General features: G+C 43.0%; 1 protein-coding gene across 1 annotated transcript; it reads left to right on the forward strand.

Annotated features, from left to right (window-relative positions):
* The first annotated feature begins 83 nt into the window (after positions 1–83).
* LOC129857624 (tetratricopeptide repeat protein 24) lies at positions 84–11,849 on the forward strand. The gene is given in 10 exon segments (XM_055926067.1): positions 84–350; positions 643–733; positions 736–890; positions 1,255–1,548; positions 5,551–5,752; positions 5,861–6,013; positions 6,995–7,123; positions 7,592–7,713; positions 8,039–8,131; positions 11,671–11,849. Coding segments are annotated over 9 exon segments (1,197 nt in total). The 5' UTR covers positions 84–350; positions 643–687; the 3' UTR covers positions 11,674–11,849.
* The last annotated feature ends 463 nt before the right edge of the window (positions 11,850–12,312 follow it).

Consider the following 12,312-nt stretch of genomic DNA (forward strand, 5'->3'; position numbering starts at 1 on the left):
TCTCCTTGTTAATTGTGGAAAATAATGTATATGGCCAAATACTCCTCACTTCCTATTTAATATTGCCATAGCAACAGACCCTTCATAGCTTTCCCTGTCTCCAGAACCAGTAACTCCCTAACATTAGCTAGCAAGCTAACAAGAAATGCCAGCTAAAACGTGTGATATAGACTAACTAGGGTTTACGGCTGTACGGATAATTGACCAATGTATTTGTCAAGCTAACTAACTCATTTCAACGGCTCTGTCTTGGATGGCTGTTCATCTTGAAATAGCTAACTAAACTAGCTACGTTAGCCATGTTACCAAGACTCGAGAAGCTAATGCGTTAATTAGTCATGTGGTTTCAAGTAAGTAAGTTAGCTAGCAAACATGATAAACATCTGTCCATGCTACTTCTCAAAAATGTTTATTTGAATGCGATAATTCTGGCTATAAAATAAATGCCTTTCGGTGAGCTCATAATAGACTTGGTTAAACTTCAACATTTATTTGAAAAGGACAGGCACTAAGTGAGTCCTCATGTTGTTTGCCACATAGCAAGTTCTCACTATCACCAAAGGAGGGCAGTTCTTTCAGTGTCATGACCTGAGTGAGTGTGACAATCAGACCTTCAAAATTATTTTGCTCTCTTTCCATCAGTTTCCTCATAATTCTATACTGTAGCCACTCCCTGGCAAAACCAACATGGCATCTGATAGCTACCCATTACACGAGGGCAGGAAAAATAAGAGTGACAGGGTGTAAAGAGCAAAGACAAAGAGGCTGTTGTCCTGAAGGTCCAGATGGACATTGAGGATCGCACAGCCTCTGGCCACATTGCCCTAAAGCAAGAGGACTGTGAAGAAGCCCTCAGCCTCTTCAAAAAGGCCTTCAAAGCTTCCATAGAGGTGACATTACTTAGGCTACTTCCTTGTTGTCCATTTTGAGACATTTTGTCCTGCACCTCACCCATATAATATAGGGCTTGCTAAAACTGTCAGAGGGAGAACTGAGCACCTGATTTTATTGTTTGGAAAATGTCCAGGCAACAAAAACTTGTCTGGTTCCAAGTCCAAATGAATTACAGTATTTACACAATCTTTATTGTCCCCAAATAGTAATTGGTTTTCACAATGACATACATCTGACAACCACAATATTTAGACATACTGTATGGAAGAAAGTCAAATATGCTGCATCATTTTTACTGGTACTTATGTTAGCTTTTATAATGTTTAAGTATTCTCTCTTACCATACTCTATCACCCACAGCTAAAGGAGACCAGGGTCCAGCGGGCATGTGCCTTTAACCTGGGAGCTGCCTACTTGGAGGCGGGTAAAGCCCTGAAGGGGCTGGACTTCCTGAAGCGGGCCCAGCCAGGAGAGAGGGGCGAGCGGATAGCAGACCTCCAGTTCAACCTGGCCGTAGCCTATGAGACCCTGGGGAACCACAGCCAGGCGGCTGGTCACTGCCTCCAGGCAGCCCAGCTGTACCGCTGCCGGCGGGACGGGGCCAGTGAGGGGGAGACCTGCATGAAAATGTCCCACTGTCACCTGCTCCTAAAGGTCAGTCAGCTCAAGGTGTATGTTTTTTATGGTTCAGCTCGAGAATCAGATTACCCTGCCAAAAATCTCAACCCCTAACCATTAGAGGAGAACTGTAAAACATCAGTAAACTGTACTTATCTTCCTCACCTTAAGCCATTCCAAAATTTAGGTGGGATACTCTCCTAAAGCGATTTAAAATCAATCCAATACATTCCGAGAAAAGCCCAAGCTGTGCTTTTTTATAATGAGTTATTACCACCAGGAGATTTGCCTTCATGCACATTAAGATTGTGCTGAGTCAGAATTTAGAAGCCCACCCATATCTTCGGCAAAGAAAATAAGATACTTACGCATGAGGCCTAGAATACTCAAGACTGAACATTGAATGTTATGTAAGGACTATACCACAATAGGAAGAAAACAAGCTTCTCTGCTAAAAGAAATGCTCAAGTACTCAAAAAATTGCAATAGTTGAATGATTGTTGAATAGGTTTTATTTTTTTACAACCAAATGGAAATTGTTTCTTTTTTATGGAAATTGTTTCTTATAGAAGGGTCCAGACACCTTTAGAAACAAACAGCAAATCACTTCCTCATCCACGTTGTATAGTATGGGGGCCCTGAAAAAACATGAACAAAGTGTCACGTTCCTGACCTTATTTGCCTTTGTTTTACTTTGTTTAGTTGGTCAGGACGTGAGCTGGGTGGGTAGTCTATGTATTGTGTTTCTATGTTGGGTTTAATGTGTTGCCTGATATGGTTCTCAATTAGAGGCAGGTGTTTGACGTTTCCTCTGATTGAGAACCATATTAAGGTAGGCTGTTCTCACTGTTTGTTTGTGGGTGATTGTCTTCCGTGTCTGTGTATGTCGCACCACACGGGACTGTTTCGTTGTCGTTCGTGTATGTAGTCTGTTCCTGTTCGTGCGTTCTTCGTTTCATGTAGTTCTCATGTTCAGGTCTGTTTAGTTCGTTTTGTTATTTTGTAATTTCTAAAGTGTGCTTCGTCATCGTTATTCTTTTCCTTATTAAATTCATTATGTATTCATCACCCGCTGCGCCTTGGTCCGCTCATTCACCACAAGACGACCGTTACACAAAGGCTCCAAAAACAACCAAATATGTCATTTTAGAAACGGCAAAGCTCTCAGTATAGTGATGCAGGGCTTTCGATGTTGTACACATGAAATTGTGTCATTCCAAACTTTATCCGCAACATTATATTTCCTTTTGTGCGTCTTGAGCGATACCTAAATTTAGTTGTAAAAATACAACTTCTCCTTTAATTGATTGTCAGTTGATTGATTCTTATGAGCCATCTTATTTCTAATGTATTAGGTGCTCAGAAGTTATGGCTTTGTGATGGCCACTCCAATACCTTGACTTTGTCCTTAAGCCATTTTGCCACAACTTTGGAAGAATGCTTAGGGTCATTGTCCATTTGGAAGACCCATTTGCAACCAAGCTTTAACTTTCTGACTGATGTCTTGAAATGTTGCTTCAATAAAACCACATAATTTTCCCTCCTCATGATGCCATCTATTTTGTGAAGTGCACCAGTCCCTCCTGCAGCAAAGCACCCCCACAACACGATGCTGCCACTCCCGTGCTTCACATTTGGGAGGGTGTTCTTCGGCTTACAAGCCTCCCCCTTTTTCTTCCAAATATAACGATGGTCATTATTGCCAAACAGTTCTATTTTTGTTTCATCAGACCAGAGGATATTTCTCCAAAAAGTACGATCTTTGTCCCCCCCATGTGCAGTTGCAAACTGTAGTCTGTCTTTTTTATGGCGATTTAAGAGCAGTGGCTTCTTCCTTGCTGAGCGGCCTTTCAGGTTGTCGTTATAGGACTCGTTTTACTGTGGATATAGATATTTTTGTACCCGTTTCCGCCAGCATCTTCATCTTTGCTGTTGTTCTGGGATTGATTTTCACTTTTCGCACCAAATACGTTCATCTCTAGGAGACAGAATGTGTCTCCTTCCTGAGCGGTATGACGGCTGCATGGTCAAATAGTGTTTATACTTGCGTACTACTGTTTGTACAGATGAACGTGGTACCTTCAGGTGTTTGGAAATTGCTCCCAAGGATGAACAAGACTTGCGAAGGTCTCCCCCAAAAATATTGTCTGATTTCTTTTGATTTTACCATGATGTCAAGCAAAGAGGCACTGAGTTTGAAGGTAGGCCTTGAAATACATCCAGGGGTACCCCTCCAATTGACTCAAATTATGTCATTTAGCCTATCCTAGCCTTCCTTTTAAAGCCATGACATCATCTTCTGGAATTTTCCAAGCTGTTTTAAGGCACAGTCAACTTAGTGTATGTAAACTTCTGACCCACTGGAATTGTGATACAGTGAAATAATCTGTCTGTAAACAATTGTTGGACAAAATGACTTGTGTCGTGCACAAAGTAGATGTCCTAACCGACTTGCCAAAACTATAGTTTGTTAACAAGAAATTTGTGGAGTGGTTGAAAAACGAGTTTTAATGACTCCAACCTAAGTGTATGTAAACTTCCGACTTCAACTGTATATGCATCGGTCCCTGGTTTAAGATTTGAGTGCATCGGTCAGCGGGACCCCAAACCGATCCAAATGTGTAACATGCATGTGTCCGAAAATCAATTCTTGTTGGTGCTCAAATTACTTTCTGCCTTCCCGAAAATGCATCTCATCTTTTGTGACATCTGTGTCCTCTCCTTCAGTGTCAAACTTAGCATACAATTGTGTTGACAGTCATTAATCTACAAGTCATGTTGCATGCCGAACAACCCCAAGCACAATCAGTAGTCAAACTGCGAGCAGCTTCGCTCGCTGACCAACGCGAGGCATGCCTATTTCTCATCTGGCACATCTGCGCTTCACCTTCAGCGTTCAGATGTTTGAAAATGTCTTGTGCAATATTAGGCTTTATCACTTGAGTGACAACCAATGTAATTTGCTAGGTTATTTTTATCAAATGCGCTGTTGAAAATGGTGTTTTACCGGAATAAAAGTAACCTAAACTATCGTGGAACACACGGCTCTCATCTGGCTATACATGCTGAGCAGGGTTTACATTGGATTTTATTTTGATTGTTCAGGTTCACCATCAGCAATAGTTTTGGTAGTTTTTGTTTGAAACAATGAGTATATACGGTCATTTTTAGATATACAAGGTAAAGTTGATAATTTCATAATGAGGACAGCAATCACTTTTGCTACCTGCACTGCATGGTCGAAGCGGGAGAAGAAGAGGAGCTCACTCGAGTCCAAAAGGTCCAATTTACAAAAGATCTAAACCATTCCATTATGAGACACTCGTGAAATCCAAAGTTGTGCTTTATAATCATTGGCTATGTCATAGCAAATTGTTTACAAATAAATATTGATACATTACTAGCTAACACTTTTTTAATGTGCAAAAATGACGACTGAATTAGTGGGTGATGGGGATTTCAGATCAAAAGCAAGGTAGATACCCAGTTTCCCTTATGGCTCAGCCCAGGTGCCTACATACAACACAGACATATACAGTACATCATTTACACACACACACACACACACACACACACACACACACACACACACACACACACACACACACACACACACACACACACACACACACACACACACACATACACAAACAGAGAAGTCGGCTCAGACAGATCCAGTTCAGAGAAGCCCAGCTCATAAGCTCCATCAGCAGCATATTTTAATTTAGAATAGAAAAGGAATGTGTTTATGCAACAAATGTTAGTGCATTGCATCGAACTGAATCGCTTCGATTCGTTCCTCCAAACAAACGCACAGATCGTTTCAAACTTAAACTTATCGTTCCTGTATGGTATTGTAGCCCATGTATCTAAATATGTATCGAATCGTCTTGAAAGGTAAAGATGCACATCCCTCATTTTTAAGAGCTGCAGTGTCTGACTGACTCATTTGAGATCTGTAGCAGTCAGGTCTATATATTGACAGCTCATTGACTGTCCTACATAGAGCTGGTTCTGATTCAAGTTGTGTGTTTTCAGGACTGGATCCAGGTAGCTCAGAGCTTCCAGAGGGCTGGGGAGGGCTACAGGATGGCAGGCAAGCTGGACTCAGCCGCCACGGCCTTCAAATATGCAGGGAGTCACATGCTCCAATCAGATGACTTCACCATGGATGATATCATCACTGTGCTCACTGATTGCCTTGAGCTGAGCAACAACATCAAAAACCCAGAGTTGCTCGGTTGGTAAACTGTCAGATTAACTGAATTGAGGAAAAAACAAATGAGTAACAGCGTTGTCTGTCAACAATTTGGTCACAGTTTTGTGACTTAATCCCTCAGTCTTTCAGGTAAGGTGTACAATGACCTAGGCCTGAGTTTCTCCCAGCTGAAGTTGTTCCAGGAGGCAGCCGTGGTCCTACAGAACCTGGGAGCCGTTCACAACACACTAAGCCAGTACCGGCAGGCCCTGGACTACCACCGATAGACAGCCAGCCTGCATGGTGAGCCTATTACATCACTTACGCTGGAGAGTATAGTTATACTGTATTTTCTGCAAAGTTCAGTGCTGTTATGTACTGCATGTAATAATGATATACCATTTAGCATGCGCTATTCTCCAAAGTACACTGCGTGCATATGTTTTTTGTATAAGTGGTGCAAGCACTCTACCAACTGAGCCGCAGAGAATCATGTGTGTGTGAGGAACATGTTACCTGAGGCGTGTAAGGAGTAATTGTTTAGGCAGAGGGGCAGACCATTCCTCAAACATTTCATTATACCCTGATTAATCCTTTACAGCAGGGGTGTCAAAGTCAAATGGACGGAGGGCCAAATAAAAAATTTAGCTACAAGCCGAGGGCCGGACTGTTCGAATGTTCATTGAAAATTTTTTAAATGACGCATATAGTCTAGTGAACCTAATTGAACCTACTGAAAACCTAACAAATATATTCCAATATGATCAGATAAATAAAGCAATATTTTCTTATGGCTCTGTCAGTAATCTTTAATTTTCAACAGACACAAAAGACAAATTTCCTTTATATAAAAATCCCCATAACATGAACATTAAATGAAAGAAACCGGTATTCAAGGCACCATCAGTAGCCTATATTTTCTATTTTAGCAAATGTGGCTGAGATTGTGGCTGAGATTCCACTGAGGCCATCCCATAGGGACTTACAGAGTGCTTACCACAGCACCACTGAGTGACTCACACACTGGTATTTCTTGTGCATATGTGCATGTAACGGTTCTAAAGACATGTTTTTTTCGCCAGCCCACATGCTGTTGGGGATGTGAACGTGACACAGCTACCTATGCTTTTTTTAAGTGAGTGAAAAATTGATGACGCTGTAAAGATTGTCTCTTGTTCCCTGTATTAACCCCTCTCCCTTTGTAATCTATCTTTCTCTCAAACTCTGTGTCTCTCCCTGATACCCTTCCCCCTTTCTCCCCATCATTCTGTGTGTCTGCGTCAGGGTCTTTGGGCAGTCGTCGTGCTCAGGGCCGCTGCTTCAGTAACTTGGCCTTTGCCCTCAGTCAGCTGAGGGAGCATGAGGAGGCAGCAGAGAACTACCTCCAAGCCAGGCAGGCCTTCAAAGACACTGGTACAAAATCAAGTCCAACTTTATTCTTTCTAAGAATAATAATAAGCACATTTGTCATGTTGGAAGTGTGTTCTAATTGTTTAAACAGGCTATTAATGACTCTTTACATCAGGGGTGTCAAACTCATTCCACGGAGGGCCTAGTGTCTGCAGGTTTTTGGTTTTTCCTTTCAATAAAGCCCTAGACAACCAGGTGTGGGGAGTTCCTAACTAATTAGTGATGTTAATTCATCAATCAAGTACAAGGGAGGAGTGAAAACCCGCAGACACTCGGCCCTCCGTGGAATGAGTTTGACACCTGTGCTTTACATCCATTGACCCCTTTTGACACTAAGTCTCACCCTCTTTCGCTCTCTATGTTGTTTACTCAACTTTCTCAATATTTCTTTATATTTATCTTTCTTCTTCCTCATCTATCTATCTATCTATCTATCTATCTATCTATCTATCTATCTATCTATCTATCTAGATGACTATAAGGACCAATGGCAGGCTTGTGAGGGTTTAGGGGAAGCTCGCTTTAAATTGATAGACCTGGAGAGAGCCCCCCTATACTACAAACAAGCTCTGGGTTTACTGTCAAAGTGCAAGGTAAAGAGGTCACTACTACAAATACACCAACCCATACAATCGATCCCCAATAGAATATACTTTTTCAGTTATATCAAGCTTATTTAATTTATTTTATATAGCCCTTCGTACATCAGCTAATATCTCGAAGTGCTGTACAGAAACCCAGCCTAAAACCCCAAACAGCAAGCAATGCAGGTGTAGAAGCACGGCGGCTAGGAAAAACTCCCTAGAATGGCCAAAACCTAGGAAGAAACCTAGAGGAACCAGACTATATATGTTATATATGGTTGCTCAGACCTTATCAGACCATATAACGTTGGTTAACCGCCTTCTTCATTTCCAGGTCTCGTCCAGCTCGGTCCAGGAGTGTCTGGTCATCAAGCTGAGTGAGGCCCTGCAACACAGGCTGTCACTGATCACCCCTGGAAAACCCCAGGTAGGTACTGTCTGGTCACCACACTCCTGACCATCATACTCAGTTGCAGGAAAACAAACTGATTTGTTTATCTATCAGCCAGTATCTAGTTAATATACCAACACTATAACCAGATAATATACAGTTGCTTTTCAAAAGTATTCACCCCCCCTTGGCATTTTTCCTATTTTGTTGCCTTACAACCTGGAATTAAAATTGATTTTTGGGAGTTTTTATCATTTGATTTACCCAACATGCCTACCACTTTTAAGATGCTAAATATTTTTTCTTGTGAAACAAACAAGAAATAAGGCAAAAAAACTGAACTTGAGCGTGCATAACTATTCACCCTCCAAAGTCAATACTTTGTAGAGCCACCTTTTGCAGCAATTACAGCTGCAAGTCTCTTGGGGTATGTCTCTATAAGCGTGGCACATCTAGCCACTGGGATTTTCAAGGCAAAACTGGGCCAAAAGCCCATTCTTCAAGGCAAAACTGCTCCAGCTCCTTCAAGTTGGATGGGTTCCGCTGGTGTACAGCAATCTTTAAGTCATACCACAGATTCTCAACTGGATTGAGGTCTGGGCTTTGACTAGGCCATTCCAAGACATTTAAATGTTTCCCCTTAAACCACTCAAGTGTTGCTTTAGCAGTATGCTTAGGGTCATTGTCCTGCTGGAAGGTGAACCTCTGTCCCAGTCTCAAATCTCTGGAAGACTGAAACAGGTTTCCCTCAAGAATTTCCCTGTATTTAGCGCCATCCATCATTCCTTCAATTCTGTCCAGTTTCCCAGTCCCTGCCGATGGAAAAACATCTCCACAGCATGATGCCACCACCATCATGCTTCACTGTGGGGATGCTGTTTGCGGGGTGATGAAAGGTGTTGAGTTTGCGCCAGACATAGCGTTTTCCTTGATGGCCAAAAATGTCAATTTTAGTCTCATCTGACCTGTACCTTCTTCCATATGTTTGGGGAGTCTCCCACATACCTTTTGGCGAACACCAAACATGTTTGCTTAATTTTTTTTTTTAAGCAATGGCTTTTTTCTGGCCACTCTTCCGTAAAGCCCAGCTCTGTAGAGTGTACGGCTTAAAGTGGTCCTATGGACAGATACTCCAATTTCCGCTGTGAAGCTTTGCAGCTCCTTCAGGGTTATCTTTGGTCTCTTTGTTGCCTCTCTAATTAATTAATGCCCTACTTGCCTGGTCTGTGAGTTTTGATGGGCGGCCCTCTCGGCAGGTTTGTTGTGGTGCCATATTCTTTCCATTTTTTAATAATGGATTTAATGGTGCTCTGTGGTATGTTCAAAGTTTCAGATATTTCTTTGTAACCCAACCCTGAACTGTACTTCTCCACAACTTTGTCCCTGACCTGTTTGGAGAGCTTCTTGGTCTTCATAGTTCCGCTTGCTTTGTGGTGCCCCCTGCTTAGTGGTGTTGCAGACTCTGGGGCCTTTCAGAACAGGTGTGTGTATATATACTGAGATCATGTGACACTTGCACACAGGTGGACTTTATTTAACTAATTGTATGACTTCTAAAGGTAATTGGTTGCACCAGATCTTATTTAGGGGCTTCATAGGAAAGGGGTTTGAATACATATGCACGCAGCACTTTTCCGTTTAAAAAAATACACTGCTCAAAAAAATAAAGGGAACACTTAAACAACACAATGTAACTCCAAGTCAATCACACTTCTGTGAAATCAAACTGTCCACTTAGGAAGCAACACTGATTGACAATAAATTTCACATGCTGTTGTGCAAATGGAATAGACAAAAGGTGGAAATGATAGGCAATTAGCAAGACACCCCCCAAAACAGGAGTGATTCTGCAGGTGGTGACCACAGACCACTTCTCAGTTCCTATGCTTCCTGGCTGATGTTTTGGTCACTTTTGAATGCTGGCGGTGCTCTCACTCTAGTGGTAGCATGAGACGGAGTCTACAACCCACACAAGTGGCTCAGGTAGTGCAGTTCATCCAGGATGGCACATCAATGCGAACTGTGGCAAAAAGGTTTGCTGTGTCTGTCAGCGTAGTGTCCAGAGCATGCAGGCGCTACCAGGAGACAGGCCAGTACATTAGGAGACGTGGAGGAGGCCGTAGGAGGGCAACAACCCAGCAGCAGGACCGCTACCTCCGCCTTTGTGCAAGGAGGTGCACTGCCAGCGCCCTGCAAAATGACCTCCAGCAGGCCACAAATGTGCATGTGTCTGCTCAAACGGTCAGAAACAGACTCCATGAGGGTGGTATGAGGGCCCGACGTCCACAGGTGGGGGTTGTGCTTACAGCCCAACACCGTGCAGGACGTTTGGCATTTGCCAGAGAACACCAAGATTGGCAAATTCGCCACTGGCGCCCTGTGCTCTTCACAGATGAAAGCAGGTTCACACTGAGCACATGAGCACATGTGACAGACGTGACAGAGTCTGGAGACGCCGTGGAGAACGTTCTGCTGCCTGCAACATCCTCCAGCATGACCGGTTTGGCGATGGGTCAGTCATGGTGTGGGGTGGCATTTCTTTGTGGGGCCGCACAGCCCTCCATGTGCTCGCCAGAGGTAGCCTGACTGCCATTAGGTACCGAGATGAGATCCTCAGAGCCCTTGTGAGACCATATGCTGACACATGCACATTTGTGGCCTGCTGGAGGTCATTTTGCAGGGCTCTGGCAGTGCACCTCCTTGCACAAAGGCGGAGGTAGCGGTCCTGCTGCTGGGTTGTTGCCCTCCTACGGCCTCCTCCACGTCTCCTGATGTACTGGCCTGTCTCCTGGTAGCACCTGCATGCTCTGGACACTACGCTGACAGACACAGCAAACCTTTTTGCCACAGTTCGCATTGATGTGCCATCCTGGATGAACTGCACTACCTGAGCCACTTGTGTGGGTTGTAGACTCCGTCTCATGCTACCACTAGAGTGAGAGCACCGCCAGCATTCAAAAGTGACCAAAACATCAGCCAGGAAGCATAGGAACTGAGAAGTGGTCTGTGGTCACCACCTGCAGAATCACTCCTGTTTTGGGGGGTGTCTTGCTAATTGCCTATAATTTCCACCCTTTGTCTATTCCATTTGCACAACAGCATGTGAAATTTATTGTCAATCAGTGTTGCTTCCTAAGTGGACAGTTTGATTTCACAGAAGTGTGATTGACTTGGAGTTACATTGTGTTGTTTAAGTGTTCCCTTTATTTTTTTGAGCAGTGTATATATATATTTTTTGAAATTTTATTTTTTTCACTTCACCAATTTGGACTATTTTGTATACGTCAATTACATGAAATCCAAATAAAAATCCATTTAAATTACAGGATGTAATGCAACAAAATAGGAAAAACGCCAAGGGGGATGAATACTTTTGCAAGGCACTGTATCAACCATCTTCTGGTCTGTTGGTGGGAACTATAGTGTGTGTTTGTGTGTGTGCGTGCGTGCGTGTTGACTGTGAAAAATGTGTTTCCATTTTAAGCCACTTTCAACTCTCTTGTAGAACTTGTAAGTGTACTCATGCGTTTCTACAGTTTCATCTCCAGTGTACTGACTGGGTTGTTGTTCCCTAGTGAGTGGAGCTGGCTCTGCAGAGGTGTCTACCGGACAGCAGGGGAAGGAGGAGGAAGCCCCGGGTCCAGATGGAGAACAGGCACACACAGTGACGATGGGAGAAGCATGTGACTCCCAGTCACCGGTGACAAGATCTCTCACTGAGAAGCCGGGCTATCTGACAGTGCTGCCAGGGGCAAACAGGCAAGGCATTTAACACACACACACACACACACACTGTAAACATCATCATACATGCTCACACAGTGCACATTATCACTAATTTACTGTACACATTAGCACACATACATAGATGCACCATTATACACACGCTCAATAACACCCATCCAGACAACTCATAAAGAAACGCAGAGTAATTTTACTTGTTGTGATTGACTTTGATTCTTTATTAGCACACTGGAAAATCAAACACTTTTTAATTTCGTGCCATGAGACTCGTGCCTCTTAAATTGTTTATTTTTGCAGAATGTCTTAAAGGTATTAACACCTATTGGGTTTTCTTAAATTACACTGAAGAAGATGAGCTCTGTGAGTGTCTGCTCTGCAGAGAAGAATTTAATAATAGGGAAATGGAGAGTCATTAGCCAGCCACAGATGTATCATAAGAGCACCAGCAGAGAAAACAAAACCGCATACATAAT

Source organism: Salvelinus fontinalis, chromosome 6 (genome assembly GCF_029448725.1).
Source record: "Salvelinus fontinalis isolate EN_2023a chromosome 6, ASM2944872v1, whole genome shotgun sequence".
NCBI classification, from domain to species: Eukaryota; Metazoa; Chordata; class Actinopteri; order Salmoniformes; family Salmonidae; genus Salvelinus; species Salvelinus fontinalis.